Here is a 19,261-nt window from a genome sequence, read left to right as displayed (position 1 = left end):
GGTAGTCGGGTTTCTAATGTGATTTCAGTCTCTTCAGTTCTCCCCCAGCCGCCATAAATGCTGAAAGCAATCACCTGGCAAGTTTCTGCACTGCAAATGTTGAGACTGTAAATTCTGGATCATGAGGCTCCGCTGGGCCTGAGCCAGCACATTCCAAAGGGTCAGAGTCGGGAACAAGGGAAGCTTCTCGGCCAGGAGACCAGTACTGTTCATCATCACAATCAGGCTCGTCATCTTCCTCTTCCCCAGAAATGCCTCTTCTGACAAAGGTAACACGTTCATACTGTTAGATATTAAGTTTCACTTACTTCAAAGAAAAATTGAGCAGAAGTCTCAGAATTTATTTCAGGGAGCCAAAGGACATAGGACCCTAACCATTCTTCAGTCACTGATTTGAACTTTTATTCAAATAAAAGTTCTAACTTCTATCTTGGCAATTAATATTTGTCAGGCATTTATTAATGCCAGGTACTATGCTAAGTGTTTTATACGTTCTATCTCTTTAAAAGTCTTCCCACTAACCCTCAGTCAGATACTACTGGAATCTCCACTTTTCAGATGATCAACTAAGAGTTAGAGAGGGTTAGTAATTGCCAAAGGTTACACAGTAAAGAGCAACTAGAGATTTTAACCCAGGCAGTCTGACCCCAGAGCCTGTGTTCTTAACTACAGAAGCCCTGGCCATGCTCTTCCTCCTCATTCATACAAACCATCCCTAATTTTTTGCTTTGCTGCATAACCACCTTTCCTAAATCTAAGGCAGATAAGAGATCTGTAGATAAGATGGAGACTGAGCTGTTCACGACTGACCACCCATCAGTTCTGGCAAATGGAATGCATTGACTTCTGTGACTGAAATCACAGAGCAAAAACAGCCAAAACAGTAAAAGTTGTTTCTCTGAGGCAGATGGTTATGAGAAAGTGTAATCCTAAGGCTTCATCTGATCAACTCAATATCCGCTCCTCGAACAATACTTCTCCTGGTTCACGACAGGGTTTTATTTGGCAGGCTGTCAATAAAGCAATTCCTGAATCTGCATTAGCATTGTCCTCGGAAAAAAAAGATGAAAAGGCAATTTGTACTGCTCCCAGATACTGCAAAACAAACGCACGCTAAAACTGCTGGTGAATAATTCTTGTTTTGCTCTTGGCTCACTTTCAACTAATTATGTTGTCACAATAGGATCCGCATTGGAAAGCATTCCAAAGACACACAGGACCTTCCCACTGCCGATACGTCTTCCTTAACTTACTAACTGACTCAAATAAAATAACTCACTCAGATCCGGCATCGGCATCTTGTTCTTGCAGGTCTCGGAGAAGAGCTTTCACTTTCTCTTGATTCTCAGAAGTCATATGCAGAGTCTGAAGGGGCACTTTGGCTTCGGGCTTCCATTTGGGGCGTGCCTCTCCCTTTCTTGAGCTACTGTTGCTGGGTCTGCAAAGGACACATTTACCTGTGACCAGAACTTTTACACTCTCCTCACAGTCCTCAAACAGACACAACATGGACTGGACTGTCAAGTGTCTTATTAAAGATGACAATGACTGTGAAGAATTTCCCCTCTTCTACAGTATCTACCAGACTTTTTGCTGGGGAAAAAAACCCAACCTGATTAGGTGCTTAATCACTAAATCTGGCTTCACTAACTCAAGAATCCTCTGGGAAAAGTAATGCTAGGATGACTCCTGCTGCAATAGAGAATAAAGACTTTCAAAAGTAATACGTCACACACAAAGTATTTATTTCATTCTGTTTTAGTTACCCAATAGGAAAACAATGAAGTCTCATCTTACTTGTGAATATTAGGCCTTGCTTTTGAATTATTTACCCACATTATTATTTCCTGATTAAAAAAAATAATAAATATATGCTCATTGGATTAAAGCAGAAAACAGAAGTCATTGTAATTCACATGAATTCTTTTTCATCTACATTTTTAAATGAAAGTATACAGCACATATAATCTTTTATAATTTATTTCCTTATCAAAATGATTAAATATTCTCCTACAACATATTTTGTTTCTTTTTATTATTTTTGTTATTTTAGAGAGTACGCGTGAGTGAGGGAGAGGGANCCTCCTCCATGCCCATCCCCCCTCCCCCCACATCCATCAGTCCTCAGTTTTTGTCAGAATTTATTTATTGTTTAAAAGTTGAATATGGGGGCGCCTCGGCGGCTTAGTCGGTTAAGCGTCCGACTTTCGCTTAGGTCATGATCTCGCGGTTCGTGGGTTCGGGCCCTGTGTGGGGCTCTGTGCTGACTGCCAGCTCAGAGCCTGGAGCCTGTTTCAGTCTGTGACTCCCTCTCTCTCTGACCCTCCCCTGTTCACGNTTGAATATGAAAAATGCCTGGATATGGCTCTGTCACTGGCCATTGCCTGAAGCACCAGTGAAGGTTTGGCTGATAGGTCTGGAAAACAGATAACTCATCAACTAAAAAGACAGAGTACAGTCAAGCCGAATTTTGGGACTTTCAAACTACAATGTGTAAGGGATACTTAAAATAATTTTCATCACTTTTGCTATTTCTAATATTTGCTTTCCTGGTAACATTAGTTTCAGTAACAGTATTGTATTCAATTCACAGTGTCATGTAAGTTGAAGTTAACTTCAGATTTTAACCTTCCAAAAAAAAAAAAAGCACAGCTGTTACTTGCCATCACGCCTTTAGAAAAGGTTACTAAGTGGGGGCCTTCAAGGTTTTAAAACAAAAGGAGGGCCACCTGGGTGGCTCGGTCAGTCAAGCGTCAGACTCTTGGTTTCAGCTTAGGTCATGATTTCGTGGTTCGGGAGTTCGAGTCCCATGTGGGACTGCACTGACAGTGTGGAGCCTGCTTGGGATTTTCTCTCTCTCTCTCTCTCTCTCTCTCTCTCTCTCTCTCAAAATAAATAAACTTAGAGATTTTTTTAAATTAAAAAAATAAAACAAAAGTATAGGTCCCACAGATTAGAAATTGGTATCATTCTGATATCTGAATATGAGAAAGGCATAATGACCTGGACACACGCCTTGATTCACTGAAGATACAAAAGTCATCGCCATCATCCCAAATTCTACTTGAGGCCTTTCTGCTGCCAGCACTGCCACCACCACTGCTGCCACCCCCGTGGGATTTACTAGTGTGACTCCTGCCTCCTCTTCCTCCTCTGGAAGACCCTTTTCCACCTCCTTTGCCTGGCTTGCCTTTTCTTCTTACTGAAGAACTCATTTTCACCTGCAAGAGAAAAAAGTAACACAGACACCATAAAACCAGACAAATACAAAATTCCTTTGTCGGGGCACCTGAGGGGCTCAGTTGGTTAAGCGTCGGACTTTGGCTCAGGTCATGATGTCACAGTTTCTGGTTCGAGCCCCGCGTCGGGCTCTGTGCTGACAGCTCAGAGCCTGGAGCCTGCTTCAGATTCTGTATCTCCTTCTCTCTGACCCTCCTCTGCTCACGTTTCTCTCTGACTCTCAAAAATAAAAAAATAAAAAAATAAAAATTCTTTGCGGAAGTAATGGATATAGCCCATGATAAAGAAAGAAGGAAATGCAGGGCGTCTGGGTGGCTCAGTCGGTTGAGCGTCCGACTTCGGCTCAGGTCATGATCTCGCGGTTCGTGGGTTCGAGCCCCGCATCGGGCTCTGTGCTGACAACTAGCTCAGAGCCTGGAGCCTGTTTCAGATTCTGTGCCTCCCTCTCTCTCTGATCCTCCCCTGCTCATGCTGTCTCTATCTCTCTCTCAAAAATAAATTAAAAAAAAAAGAAAGAAGGAAATGCACATTTTAAAAAGGGTCAGTCTAGGGGAAACAAAGGTAAATTCTTTTACAAAAGCTTTCCAAGCACATCCCTCTGAGGATTAATAGTTTTTTAGTGACTTCCTCTGACACAGATTTCTTAACCAAGGATGTGCATCAAAAACACACGGAGAGGTTTCAAAACACATGTCCGTAAGCCTACATTCTGATTTGGTTAGATTTGGGATAGGGTTTAAAAAACTCTAGTTGAGAAAGGCACCTGGGTGGCTCAGTCAGTTAAGAGTCCAACTCTTGATTTCGGCTCAGGTCATGATCTTATTGTTCATGAGACAGAGTCTCTTGTTGGGCAGAGCCTGCTTGGAATTCTCTGTCCCTCCCTGCACATGAGCATGTGTGCGGTCTCTCTCAAAATAAACAAACATTTTAAAAAATATTTAAGAAAACACTCTAGTTGAGAAGAGATGTTTTTCATGTATTTAATACGTGACTTGATAAAAATTTTACTTTATGTACACACTTTCAGAGACATAGACCTGGCTCAGAGATATTTGCCTGGGTAAAGTATACGGCCTTTGTATGCAGGTGAAGTCGCTACTCAGCTTAAAAGAGAATATTATAACTATAAGATGTTTTATGCAAGCCTCATGGAAACTACAAAGCAAAAATCTATAGTAGATATACAAAAGAGAAAGGAATCAAAGCATACCCCTACAGAAAAATCATCAAATCACAAAGACAGCAAGAGAGGAAGAACGGAACAAAGGCTCTGTAAAGCACCCAGGAAATAATTGACAAAATGTCAATTATTAAGCCCTTACCTCTCAATAATTACTTTAAATGTAAATTAACTTCTCTAATCAAAAGACACAGAGTAGCCGAATAGATGGAAAAAGACCCAGGTATATGTTGCCTACAACGGGATTGCTTCAGCTTTAAGGACACACACGACTGAAAGTGAAGGAATGGTAAGTTATTCCATGCAAACCAAAGCCAAAAGAGAGCAGGGGCAGCTATTCTTTTATTGGGCAAAATTTACTTTAAGGCAGAAACTGTAACTAGGGACAAAGATGGTCATTATATAAAGATAAAAGGATTAATTCATCAAGAGGACCTAACAGTTGTAAATATTTATGCACTTAACATCAGAGCACCTAAATGTATAAAGCAAACAGAATTTATAGACCAAAAAGAAAGTAAAAATGAAAATACGATACATGAAAATGATAAAATATAGCCAAAACTAGATTCAAGATATTTTCTTCGACTTACATATTCCTATAATAAGAGAAAATAGGGGGTGCCTGGGTGGCTCAGTCGGTTAAGCATCTGACTTCATCTCAGGTCATGATCTCACAGTTCATGGGTTCGAGACCCACATCGGGCTCTGTGCTGACAGCCAGCCCAGCGCCTGGAGGCTGTTTCAGATTCTGTCTCCCTCCCTCTCTGACCCTCCCCTGCTTGCTCATGCTCGCGTGGCTCTCTCTCTCTCAGAAATAAATAAAATATACATAAAAAAAGAGAAAATAGTTTTAACTCAAGAAGTAATAAGCTGCATTACAAAGAATAAAATAGTTAGGAATAAACTTAACGAAGGAGGTAAAAGAACTGGGTGCTGAAAAGTGTAAGACATTGATGAAAGAAACAGAAGCAGATATATATAAATGGGAAGATAGTCCATGCTCACAGATCAAAAGTGATACTATTAGAATGTCCACAATGCTCAAAGTAATCTCCAGTTCAATTCAATCTCTATCAAAATTTCAATAGCATTTTTTCACAGAAAGGGCAAACAATCATAAAATTTGCATGAAATCACAAGAGACCCTGAATAGTCAAAGCAATCTTGAGAAAGAACAACAAAGCTGGAGGCATCACACTCTGATTTCAAACTATATTAAAAAGCTATGGTAAGCAGTATGGTATTGGCATAAAAGCACACACATAGATGAACAGAACAGAACAGAGACCCCAGAAACAAACCCACACATACATGGTCAATTAACTAACAACAAAAGAGCCAAGAATATAATAAAAAAAATTTTTAATGTTTATTTTTGAGAGAGAGAGAGAGCACATGCTGAGGAGAGACAGAGACAGAGGAAGATACAGAATTTGAAGCAGGCTCCAGGCTCTGAGCCATCAGCACAGAGCCCAACATGGGGCTCAAACTCATGAACTGTGAGATCATGACTTGAGCTGAAGTAGGACCTTAACCGACCAAGACACCCAAGTACCCCAATAACATACAAGAAGTCTCTTCAATAAATGGTGTTGGGAAAACTGGACAGCCACATGTGAAAGTATGAAATTCAACCACTATCTTATACCACACACAAAAATAAACTCAAAATGGATTATAGACTTGAATGTAAGACTTGAAGCCATATTAACTCCTAGAAGAAAACATAGGCAGTAAGCTCCTTGGCATCAGTGTTGGTGATGTTGACTCTGACTTCAAAATCAAAGGCCACAAAAACAAAAATAAACAAGTGGGACTACGTTAAACTAAAAAGTTTCTGCAAAGCAAAGGAAAACATCAACAAAATGAAAAGGCAAGCTATTGAATGGGAGAAAATATTCGCAAATCATATATCTGATAAGGGGTTAACATCTAAAATATATAAGGAGTTCATATAACTCAATAGCAAAAAAAACAAACAGTCTAATTAAAATTGGCAGAGGATCTGAATAGAGATTTTTCCCAAAGAGAACATACAGATGGCCAACAGGTACATGAAAAGATGCTCAACATCACTAATTATCAGGGAAATATAAACCAAAATTACAATGAAATATCACCTCAGACCTGTTAGAATGGCTATTATAAAAAAGATAAGGAACAGTAAGTGTTCGCAAGGATGTGGAGAAAAGGGAACTCCTGTGTACTGTTGGTAGGAATGTAAATTGGTGCAGCCACTATGAAAAACAGTGTGGAGGTTCTTCAAAAAATTAAAAATAGAATCATACAGGGGTACTTGGGTGGCTCAGTCAGGTAAGCATCCGACTTCAGTTCAGGTCGTGATCTCTCAGTTTATGAGTTCCAGCCCCGCGTTGGAGTCTGTGCTGTCAGCTCAGAGCCTGGAGCCTCCTTCAGATTCTGTGTCTCCCCCTCTCTCTGCCCCTCCATGCTCATGTTCTGTCTCTCTCTGTTTCTCAATAATAAATAAAAACGTTTAAAAAAGTTAAAAAAAATAGAACCATACATACAACCCAATACATACCCATACAATCCAATAATTCTACTTCTAGGTATTTATCCAAAGAAAATGAAAACACTGATTCAAAAAGACATATACACCACCATGTTCACTGCAGCATTATTTACAATAGCCAAGATACAGAAATAATCTAATTGTCCACTGATGGGTGGATATAGAAATGTGAGACACACACACACAGAAACATGAACAATGGAATACTATTCAGTCATAAAAAAGAATGAAATCTTGTTAACTGCAACAACAAGGATGGACAACAAGGGCATTTTGCTAAATTAGTCAGAGAGAGAAAGACAAATACCGTACGACCTCATTTATATGTGGAATTTAAAAACAAAAACAACCAAGCTTATAGATACAGAGAACAGATTGGTGGTCACCAGAAGTTGAGAGTCAAGGGCAGGTAAAACGGGTGAAGAGGGTCAATAGGTACAAACTTCCAGTTATAAAATAAGTAAGTCATGGAGATGTGATACACAGCATCATAACTATAGTCAATAATACTATCTTGCATACTTTAAAGTTGCTACGATAGTAAACTTTAAAGAAAAAAATTTTTTCTCAAGAAAAATTTTTTTGTAATTATATATGGTAATGGATAACTAGCCTTACTGTGGTGACTGTTTCACAATATATACAAATTTCAAATCGTTATGTTGTATACCCAAAACTAATATAATGTTATATATCAATTTTACCTCAATTTAAAAAATGATCCAACTACATGCTATTTATCACTTTAAATTCAAAGATACAAACAAATGAAAAGTAAATGGATGGAAAAAGATAAATTATGCAAAAAGCAACCACAAGAAAGCTGGAGTGGCTATGCTAGTATCAGACACAATAGACTCTGAAGGCAAAAAGTGTGTTACTAGAAATAAAGAAGGACATTTCATAATGATAAAGGGGTGGATCTATCAGGAAGATATAAATGATAAACATATATGCAGCTAATAACAGAGCACCAAAATACATGAAGCAACAACTGACAGAAATGAAGAGAAAGAGACACTTCTTTTTTTTTTTTTTTTTTTAATTTACTTCTAGGAGAGAGAGAGAGAGTGTGAGCAGGGGAGGGTCAGAGAGAGAGGGAGTCACAGACTGAAACAGGCTCCAGGCTCTGAGCCGGCAGTCAGCACAGAGCCCGACGTGGGGCTCAAACCCACGAACCGCGAGATCATGACCTAAGCGAAAGTCGGACGCTTAACCGACTAAGCCACCCAGGCGCCCCGAGAAAGAGACACTTCAATCATAACAGGAGACCTGAATACCCCACTTTCAACAATGGTGTTAGAACAACTAGATAGAAGATCAGCAAGGAAACAGAAGACTTGAAACACAGTATAAACCAACTAGACCTAAGAGACATCTATAGAATGCTCTACTCAACATGATACATATTTTTCTCATATGCACAAGGAAAATTTTCCAGGATACACCATAACCTAGGCTATAAAACAAACCTCAATAAATTAAAATCTATATAATACAAAATATGTTTTGCGACCGCAGTGAAATGAAATTAGAACTTGTTGGGATGAGCACTGGATATTATATGGAAGCTAACCTGACAATAGATTATATTTAAAAAAGGAAATGAAATTAGATATCAAAAGTGGGAAAACTTAGGGAAACTCAGTCAATGTGGAAATTAAACTAAGCCTCTTGGTCTTCCTTTCTTCAAAATCCTTCATAATCATACATTTTTAGACAGTGTTTATCTTATGTTTATCTCCCCTTCCTCCTCTCAAAAAGCTATTTGAATGCAAAGTATTATGTCTCTTTTTAAGTAACACAGTACCTCTAACACAGTGTTGGGTGTATAGTAGGAATTCATGACTAAAGGTTGAATAAATGACTGATATGAGAATGGAGATTCATTCATTCCACAGACATTTATTTAGCACTTATTAAGTGCCAGTTCCTAGGGGTATAACAGCAAAGAAGACGAAATTTGTAATGAAGCTCACTTTCCAGAGGGTAAGACAGACAATAAACAAACAAATAGAAACTATCAGTTAAGAGCTATAAAGCAACAAACAAACAAGCAAACCCTGAGACTGTTATTAAACAAACTTTTTTTGTTTATTCATTTTTTTCATTTTTTTTAAAATATTTTTTTTAATGTTTTATTTATTTCTAGGAGACAGAGAGAGAGACAGTGTGAGCAGGGGAGGGTCAGAGAGAGAGGGAGTCACAGACTGAAACAGGCTCCAGGCTCTGAGCTGGCAGTCAGCACAGAGCCCGACGCGGGGCTCAAACCCACGAACTGTGAGATCATGACCTAAGCGAAAGTCGGACGCTTAACCAACTAAGCCACCCAGGCACCCCTTGTTTATTCATTTTTGAGAGACAGAGCAAGAGCAGGGGAGGGACAGAGAGACAGACGCAGAATCCAAAGCAGTTTCCAGGCTCTGAGCTGTCAGCACAGAGCCCAACATGGGGCTTGAACTCACAGACCGAGGTCATGACCTGAGCCGAGGTCAGATGCTTACTTGACTAAGCCCACCCAGGCGCCCCTTGAGACTGTTATTTTATTTTTTTTTATTTATTATTTTTTTGGGGTTATCATTGCTACTTTTTTGTTGTTGTTTTTTTTTANAATGAGCAAATCAGAGAACTCTAGATGCTGGCGAGGATGTGGAGAAACGAGACTGTTATTTTAAACAGAGTAGTCAGGAAAGACCTCTCTGGGATCGTATTTGATCAGGCAGCTGAACAAATTGAGAGAATGAGCCAACTCATTCACGTATTTGTGAATGAGAATATTCTAAGGGGATAATGTGAAAAGAATATTCTAAGGGGAACCCCCAAGTCCAGAACAGCTTCACTACACCAAGCTGGACAGTCAGAAGTCTGATGGGTCCAAGCTGAGTTGAGGAGCAGGGATGAGGTCAGAAAGCAGAGAAGAGCCAAGAAAAAGCTGGATATGGGGAGCACAAGGAGGAGAAGGAAACACGACAGGTTGGTACCTCGGGGAAACCTGCAGGCCACAAAGCAAAAGCTGTAGGGCCACAGGAACGATCTAGGTGCCTAGGTTTTAATTTAAGTTGCAGCTATTGCCAATTTAGGCTAATACTTGGCTTTTGTGTGTCATACATCACAACTTGGTGATCTCTGCTCTAAACAATAGAGTGAATTTTCTTTTTTTTTTAATTTTTTAATGTTTTATTCATTTCTGAAAGAGAGACAGAGACACAGCAGGAGCAGGGGAGGGTCAGAGAGACAGGGAGACACAGAATCTGAAACAGGCTCCAGGCTCTGAGCTGGCAGTCAGCACAGAGCCGACGCGGGGCTCGAACCCACGAACCACGAGATCATGACCTGAGCCGAAGTTGGACGCTTAACCGACAGAGCCACTCAGGTGCCCCTAGAATGAATTTTCTTAAAGTGAGCTTAGTTTCTGGACTTTTTGGTGACTCAGGTATTCTGTGATTCCCATTTCATAGTGCACCATACAGAAACACGTTGTATAAATGAATTGCTTTTTATTTTCACATTATTAGTACTATCATGGTCCCATTACATGCCTATTAACCTCATACATTTGCCATTAGTCTTTGAAGGAAAAAATATGTAAATATATATGTGTAATATAAGAATTTCTTTCTAAAGCAGGGCTTAAAAGTTTTTGAAAGAGTCTGAAAAAGTTTATCATGTGAATTCCGATTTATCTCCATGCCAAGAATTATGTTTAGATAGGAAAAAAGAAACCTGTTTTGATATCAAGTAGAGAAATAGATTGCTTTGGGTTTTACGTGGCTTTAGATTTTATTTACATTTTCATGTTTATTTTTCAAAGAGAGAGAGTGAGACAGAGAACCCGAAGTAGGCGCCCCACTGCCAGTGCAAAGCCCAACATGGGGCTCAATCCCATAAACCGAGAGATCATGACCTGAGCCAAAATCAGATGCTCAATGAACTTGAGCCACCCAGGTGCCCCCCAATGTATTTTAAATGTGGATAAATTATAGCACAAGCATGAGAAAGAAACTTCTAGAATTGCTGTAAGATTTTTTTGGCCTAGGTTAACTGGGTAAATAGTGGCGTCATGTGCTCAGAACTGTAATACTGGGAAGGAAAAGATCTGGGGGCGGTGTCACAAGTTCAGATTGGATATGTTACATTTGAGATGCCAATTAGATACTCAAATGGAAACATGTTGAAGGTAGTTGAATACACAAGTCTACATTGAGGGGAAAGGTAAGATGATTTCATTTAACTCTCTAAAAATCTTATAAGGTAAATATTATCTTCTACATTTCATAGAGGAGGAGACTAGAGCATAGATAAATTATATGGCTTGTTTAATGTCACCTAATGTCTAGAAGCAAAGTCTGGAGCCAGGGTTTGAAACAATCTGTTTGACACCAAAGCCAAAATTCTTTCTGCCATATCCCCTCCTGCTCACCACCCACACGTACCTTGTATCTTCAATTCAAAGTTTAATGATAAACCAGACCCCCTTTGATTTGTGCCTGGGTCTTAATTTATAAAAGTGGAAACAAGGAGAGGTCAATGCCACCGAAAGAAAAGTTTAATGTTATTCACTGTGTGGCCAGAAAGGAGAGAGGCATGCCACGCCACGCCAGGCCACAGGAGGAAACACCAGAGTCAGCCAGGAAGCACACGGGAGCCAGGGAAAGGCAGAAGCCACAGCCTTTCTTGGGGTTTCTGCAGGAAGGCGGGGCAGAGTAAGCTGTTTAGGACTGGCTAATTAAGATAATTCCAGCAGGCTTTGGGGCACAGGGGCTGTCCCTCCTTGCCAGACTTGGCCCTGCGTTGATTTGGGGGGAGGGAGGAATTGGCTTGGTGTGTAAAAATTAGATAAAGGAGGCAGGTGTTGGGGGTTGGTTCACAGGTCAAGCTGTTACTTAGTCTCTAGGAAGGGCAGTTTCTTCCTGGCCAGAGAGGAAGAAATTTTGTATCAAAATGTAATAAAATAACAAATAAAATAACAAAAAAGAATTTTGTGTCAAAATGATTAATACACTTTTCCAATCCAAATTTTAAAATCCCTTCACTGTAAATTTCCTGACTCCAGATCCTCTTGGATAAGAATATCATAAGAAAGAAGCCCAACTACCTCAAACTCTTCTGTGAAAACGGTGGCACTTATACATATACTCACAAAAATGTAGGGCCATTAAAAGCTTAATGGGAGGCCCAACAACGAGACAAACTGAATTCTATAAAGTTGTGCATCAATAATTACCTACTATTTCTAAAATTCAGAAAACGGGAAAGGATATGCAAATCAGACAGGAAGATCAGCGCTTCAGCTCAAAAACCACCCAGACTAGGTAAATCTGTGTAGTAAAATACATTAGGGAAAAAAGCAAGAAGAGACTGCCCTCTGATTTTTAAAAAGAAGAGTGGCTAGCCAACCAGATCAGGCCACAGCTAGATCGCCTAAATAATGATCAACAACTTGTCTTATACCACCCCAGAAAATGTCACATTTGCCTGATCTCAGATCTGCTCTCAAAATGTAGAAGCAAGACTTGCTGGCTGTATCCAATATGACTCTGCCCATATGTTTTGAAAGGAATGGGAATTAAGTTGTATAATCTACATGGATAGATTTCACTGTTCTATTCCATTTAGCCTGGGAGATTCCAACACTCTTTCTACACCGTAGACACAGGGCCCTAAGTTTGGCTCAAAGAGCATCCTTTGTTTCACACCCCAAATAGAGCCTCAGAAACAATCACCAGCGGGGGCACTGAAAACTGATCATACACCACTCCCCTCCCAAGCGAATCTGATTGACCCCATATAACCGGCTCCACGCTGACAGACCTATACCTGGGACCTTTTTTCCAGCATACATCGTCTCCAAAGAGCCACTCAGTTTGAGATGGTGACAGAGACGGGATGCAATGCAACCCCTTACCCGTCTTTGAGCTGAACTGGGTTCCCCCGCCTCTTGCCTGGGTGTGGGCAAGGCCGGAATCCTGCTGGTTCAGACTCACCGGCCCCAGCTAGCCAGGCTGGATCCCACCGGGCGGGATGCTCCTCAGACCCTGACCACCCCCGGGGGGGGAGGCGCTAGAAGGATCCGCACACGGGCGACCCCGGCAGAGGGCAGACCACGCACACGGGCACTCATCCCTTGCCCGCGGAAAGCGCCCGTGGCGGGATGGCAGCGCTGCTTCCTGGGCGGCGTCAGGAGGGAGCGTCCAGGGTTGAGGGGTCCCACCAGGGCTTCGCCACCCGCCGCGATCTTACCTGGAGCAGCTCTGACGCGGCCCTGCTGCAGCAGCACAGCCTGCTGCCTCCCGATTGGCTCAGCCTCGGCTCCTCGCCTTTTCGCTTCCGGGTGAGAGGTGCCTGGTCGCCCCGGCAACCGAGTCGCGCTGCGCGCTGAGTGAGCGCTCGGTTCCTCACTGCGGTAGAGCTGGCGACCCAGCAGGAATCGCCGAGTCAAGAAAATCTCAGCAACACACCTCTGTCAAGTGAGTGCCCCTCCTCCCAACGCCCCGAGCCGGGAAGGGCACCTTTAAGTAGAACTCGCACGAAGCCAGAGTGTAGCCGCTGGTAGCTCCGGTGTGGGTGTGACTACTTNGGGGGGGGGGGGGGGCCTGGGGGCGCAGAGACCCCCTAGCCTGGAGATTAGACACCTGGATTCTAGCTCTGATTCAGCCATTGATTTGCTGTTGTGACATCTTAGGCAAGTGCCATCCTTTCTGGGTTTGCTGCCTTCATGATACCTGATGGTCTCCACCTCTAAGGTTCCCTCCAGCTCTATCATTGCAAAGTTTCGAATGTGGGGAACCATCTAAAGGCATTTGAAAACAGCTCTGTTTTTTGGACGATCACGCTAAGTGCTCTGCTTAATAAACTTTTAGCGATTGCTTTCCAAATGCCATTCATTCACTAGACCTTGAGTTCCTGCCAGCAAGTACTAAGCACTGAGCTAGTCACTAGAGTGAGAACAAAGATTTGACTAATCCCTGATCCCTGACCTAAATGAGCTGGGTATTGTGATAGGGGATTCCATCACAAAAACGTTATTTTAATAGGGTTCTAAGTACTATGGTAGGGATCAGTCCAGGGTGCTGTGGAGACTCCCAGATGTGTCTGGGAGTGTAGGGAGATAAAACAGGCTTTCCTCAGGTGATACCTGTCTTTTTCTGTGTGCCTTTTTCTGGGATAAATTTTCAACCTCATTTTCCAGTTCACAAATTTACTTTTCAGTTGTGTCCTTTACACTCTTCAGTCCTTACAATAGTTATGTGATTCATTTCCTAGATTGTTAATTCATTCTTTTTCATAACCACCTACTACTGTCTTATGGATACTATACTCTCCCTTTCTCTCTGAGGTTGTTACAGTATTTTAAGGTCTTCTGTCTATTGTCTTCTATTTCCGTGAAGGGGATGAATCTCTGGTATTTCTCAATTGGCACCCAAATTAATTAAAAAAATTTTTTTAATGTTTATTCATTTTTTCGGGGGGAGACTGAAAGTGGGGGAGGGACAGAGAGAAAGGAAGACAGAATCTGAAGCGGGTTCCAGGATCTGAGCTGTCAGTACAGAGCCTGATGCAGAGCTCGAACTCTAGAACTGCGAGATCAAGACCTGAGCCGAAGTTGGATCCTTAACTGACTGAGCCACTCAGGTGCCCCCTAAATTAATTTTTAAATTAAAAATACCAGTTCTCTTGCCCTACCTGTAGAAATTCTGATTCAGTAAACTTGCAAGCATCCCACATGACTGATATATGAGCCACATTTTGAGTAACATTCTGGTAGATTCTATTGTCCTAGAAGTTAAAATTTACTTATCTTCTCTCTATATATGTTTCCTTTGGTATTGGAAAAAAATAATTTCTACCTATTCGTCCAGTAAGTATCCCTTTGCTTTGAGGCATAGATTCCCTCTTGGCAAGTGGTTTTCTTTTTTTCTTTTGACCTGGTCTCCATTCCAGTCTCATTTTGTTTAGACCCCTTCACCCATACCTCTCCCCACTGTCATTTACTGTCTTTCTTTATTTTCTAGTCCCTCCTTCTGCCAATTCCTCCCTCCATTTTACTTCTGTGAGGGCATCAATAGGTTACATAGGCTATCCAAGAGAAATTAAAACATATATCCATACAAAAGCTTATACATGAACGTCCATAGCAATCTTGTTCATAACAGCCCAAACTGGAAGCAACCCAACTGATCACCAATTGATGAATGGATAAACAAACTGATGAATGGACTATTATTTGGCGGTAAAAAGGGATGACGTACAGCTACATGCTACAAACCTTGAAAACATGCTAAATAAAAGAAGTAAATCACAAAAGGCCATGTATCATATGACTCCATTTATATGAAATAGGCAAATCCATAGAGACAGAAAGTAGCTCAGTGGTTGCCAGGGGCTAGGGCTGGGGTGAAGTGGAGACGGTGGTAGAGAAGAGGTGGGAGTCGAAGTTGGGGGAACGGAGACTAACTGCTAACATTCTAAAACTAGATTGTGGTGATGTTTGCATGGCTCTGAATATGCTTTAAAAACAGTGAATTGTATACTTTTAAAGGGTAAGTTTTCTGGTATGTGAATTATATATTAAAAAAGCTATTATAATAAACACATAAATAAAAATAGATCACTTAGACAAAGTTATTTATTTCCCCAAGACCCTACACTAGACAATAGACGTGCCAAGTAATCATGATATGCTTGTGATCATGTGAAGTGAGTCTGGTTGTTAGCTCTTAAAGCACGTTTGTTACAGGTCTTCCGACGTAAAAATATGTAAGCTTATGTGACTTTTCTTAAATCTTTTAAAACAGCTGCAGAAGTGTATAAGATAAACTTTATATTTCCAAATGGAGACAAGTATGGTAAGCATACATTTCGATTACTTTTTCTATTTAGACTAAAATTAAATAGCTTATGAGTAACATCATGAGACTCTAAATTCTGTAAAACTACTATTGAGATAGTAAATCCATTAAATAAAAATACAAACAGGTGGACAGATTTTAAATTTAAACTCTAGTGTTAAGTCTAGACAGTATCCTTGGAAACCTACATACAGGATCTATCAGCCTTCCTGGCTGTTTTTTTCAATGGTTCCAAGACCTCCTAAGTGGTGCCTCATTGGCTCAATCAGAAGGGCATATGACTCTTGATCTCAGGGTTGTGAATTTGAGCCCCCTGATGGGTGTAGAGATTACTTAAATAAATAAACTTAAAACAAAACAAAACAAAACACAGGATCTTCCAAGTCAGTAGATCTCCTTATCTCTGGTCGCATTGGTTGCAATGCAGTTGTGATTAGTCTTACACATAAATACTTTATTACCTAGTCAAATAAGGTTCCCATTCAAAATGGATTACAATATATTTCTCTCTTGTTTAGATGGTGATTGTACAAGAACATCTTCTGGAATCTTTGAGAGAAATGGAATAGGTATTCATACCACTCCTAATGGGATTGTCTACACAGGAAGCTGGAAAGATGACAAGGTATCATTGCTGTTTTCAATACTGACAATGGATAAGTAAGCCTATGGGTTAAATGATCTCTGAAATTTCACCATTAATGAAAAGCACATGGGAGTAGACTACAGTACAAATAATGGATATGAACAGAGGAGTAATATTAAAGTCATGAAGTGTTTATTATATATTTTTTTAGTTTTATTTATTTAAGTAATCTCTACACCCAGTTTGGGGCTCGAACTCACAATCTCCCCACCTCCATCAAGAGTCACATGCTCCTCCCATCTAACCAGCAAGGCACCCCTATCATCTTTCTTATCATCTTTCTCATCTCCTATTCACTGAGTAAAGCTAACCTCACTACATAATTTTCTCATTTCATCCTCACAGCAACTACATGAGGCAGGTACCATTAATGTCCCTGTTTTATAAATGAAGGAAGTCAGGCTCAGGTTTCTTCATCTGGTGATGAAACCAGATGTGTACCTAGGTCTGCTTGAATACAAATTTTTGTTCCTAACAACTTCTTTGTACTGTTTCCTGGGCTAACTAAACTGGTTGTCCTTTGAGATTTTTGATATATTCAAGATATCTTGAGGATGCTATTTTCACCATCATCGACCCCTTGATGTTCAAATGCCCCAGGTCAGGAACATTTGACTTGGTGGGCTTCAGGGAGAGATATGTTTGAAGGACAATGATAAATGGTAAATGTTGTCTAATTTTTGTGGAAATGGTGATATAATGATAGATTAAATAATAACTAAACTAAGTGGATGATAGACATATATGTACATGTTTGAAGTGTTCTAGGGAAACTGAATGTTAGTTACCGAGGTCATTTCCTTTGTTACAAATAGATGAATGGTTTCGGAAGACTTGAGCATTTTTCAGGAGCAGTATATGAAGGACACTTTAAGGACAATATGTTTCATGGATTGGGGACTTACACATTCCCAACCGGGGCAAAGTATACCGGAAACTTCAATGAAAATAGGTAAGCTTAAAATAAAAAGTCACTGTAGTTCTAAAAGGTTCTTTTCAGGCATGTTTGCTTAATTATTATATTTGGTCAATGCTAAACATTTTTTGTAATATATTTCATTAAAATATAATATGTATATTAAGAATTGTTGGGTCATTTTGGGGGCAGAATGTTATAAGAGAGGCTAAGACCATCAGGAGCCTCCAAAAGAAAATCCCATTCTTGGTGATAATCTATTAGACTTTCCATTTATTTCCTCTTAACTCTCCTATTCCTATAGAACTTTTTGCAGCCAGCTTGGAAATGGAAAGCTTGTCATAATTATTGAGAAAATTTAGGCCCAAAATTACTTTCACTTGAAATGTGCTGATAAACTTTTTAAAAAGCAGCCTTGGGAATAATTTCATAGTTGTTTATTGCCTTTTGACCTGATATATAGGTATTTTTACTAAGCTAGTTTTTAAAATGTACACAAAATTAGTTAGTTTTCAAATTGTAGAAATGTACCCACTGTTGTTCTTTTTGAGTTTATGCTTAAAGGAAAACCACAAGTGAAATGAAATATGAGCACAGTTTTATAAGCTTACCCTTCACACTGAATACCATGCCATGTCATCCAGAGGCTTGTGTTCATTTATAAATACCCCTTTATTTATTTCCAGAATTGAAAATGCAACCCAATTATTATGAGATGATTGATATAAATACATTTTGAGGTGGGCAGAAAAGTGTTCACCTGTTTTGACTCCACGTCTGTGATGATAGCACAGACTTTTTCACTGACGTTAATAAAGGGGGAAAAAATCTAACCCAAGGAATAAAGGTCTGTTCGTGTCTGTGAAGTACATTTTCACCACTCCCAAGAGTCCAAGAAGACACCCACATAGAGCACAGCACCTCAAACATAGTTGATGGTCAATACATTTTGTTGAATAAATAAATGAACTAATATGAACTTTTCATCTTTTAACTGATTGCTTTTAATCTTTTAACTGATTGCTTTGGTTTTATGTAAATTTAGTGTATGTGATCCTAAAACCTTGGATTTACACCAAAATTTGTATAACGGCAATGTTTATTTGGAATAGTAATGATTTTGGTAGGAAATGAAAGCAAGATGCTGAATTTTACTTTATTTATTTATTTAGGATGCTGAATTTTATTTTATTTATTTAAGCATTTTTTTAATGTCCATTTTTGTGAGAGAGTGAGACAGTGTGAGTGGGAAAGGGGGAGAGAGAGGGAGACACAGAATTCAAAGCAGGCTCCAGGCTCTGAACTGTCAGCACAGAGCCCCACATGGGACTCGAACCCCCAAACCGTGAGATCATGACCTGATCCGAAGTCGGATGCCTAACTGACTGAGCCACCCAGGTACCCCTAGGATACTGAATTTTAAATCAAAGTTTGAAAGTGGAAAGATATAATTCTTCAGGAATAGAGTATAATATGCTAGACAGTCTTACATCTGGACTGTAAATTCTTGGTCTTGATTAATGAACAAACTTACTTTTCACTTTTGCAGGGTGGAAGGTGAAGGACAATATACAGATGTCCAAGGACTGGAATGGTGTGGTAACTTCCACTTCACTGCTGCTCCGGGCCTGAAACTAAAGCTCCACATGTAGGATGTCCTGCAGGAAAGTTTAAATGTGGTAATGGAAGGTTTTAGCTGTAAGGAAAACACTGAAATCTGTAAACTGAAATAACTTCATACACTACCGCTAGATCATAACTTTGTCAATAAAACCATCACACACCTTTTTGAACTTGATTTTTATCATCTTATAATTAGTGTAAAATTAAGTAGATGATTCCTTTTAATAAACACAACATAGCTATCTAAATCTTGGCAAAGTCAATTTCCAAT

At 40.0% G+C, this 19,261-nt stretch overlaps 2 protein-coding genes across 5 annotated transcripts in view; one reads left to right on the top strand and one right to left on the bottom strand.

The window, feature by feature from the left end:
• DHX57 (DExH-box helicase 57) overlaps nt 1-13,232 on the bottom strand; it is a 54,040-nt gene extending 40,808 nt beyond the window's left edge. For 2 of the 4 annotated variants that reach the window (XM_077764243.1, XM_077764246.1), the window contains exons 1-4: nt 13,197-13,232; nt 3,004-3,221; nt 1,280-1,438; nt 75-260 (exon numbers count right to left, since the gene is read on the bottom strand). In XM_077764243.1, the coding sequence (XP_077620369.1) occupies nt 75-260; nt 1,280-1,438; nt 3,004-3,215 (557 nt within the window). In that variant the 5' untranslated portion in view covers nt 3,216-3,221; nt 13,197-13,232. Of the gene's footprint in view, nt 1-74; nt 261-1,279; nt 1,439-3,003; nt 3,222-12,861; nt 12,891-12,940; nt 12,978-13,196 lie in introns of those variants that run through there. The other 2 variants (XM_077764244.1, XM_077764245.1) reach the window with 2 other exon arrangements.
• A 103-nt stretch (nt 13,233-13,335) lies between these two features.
• Nucleotides 13,336-19,160, top strand: MORN2 (MORN repeat containing 2; the record flags this gene model as incomplete). The annotated part of the gene is made up of 5 exons (XM_077764220.1): nt 13,336-13,423; nt 15,752-15,802; nt 16,324-16,430; nt 17,267-17,403; nt 18,917-19,160. Coding segments are annotated over 5 exons (486 nt in total), but the record flags the coding sequence as incomplete, so codon positions are not given.
• Between the last annotated feature and the right edge of the window lie 101 nt (nt 19,161-19,261).

Source organism: Crocuta crocuta, unplaced genomic scaffold (genome assembly GCF_008692635.1).
Source record: "Crocuta crocuta isolate KB4526 unplaced genomic scaffold, BGI_CrCroc_1.0 scaffold164, whole genome shotgun sequence".
Taxonomy (NCBI): Eukaryota; Metazoa; Chordata; class Mammalia; order Carnivora; family Hyaenidae; genus Crocuta; species Crocuta crocuta.
The sequence above is the reverse complement of the archived record's forward strand: the minus strand, read 5'-3'. Positions and strand labels throughout refer to the sequence as shown.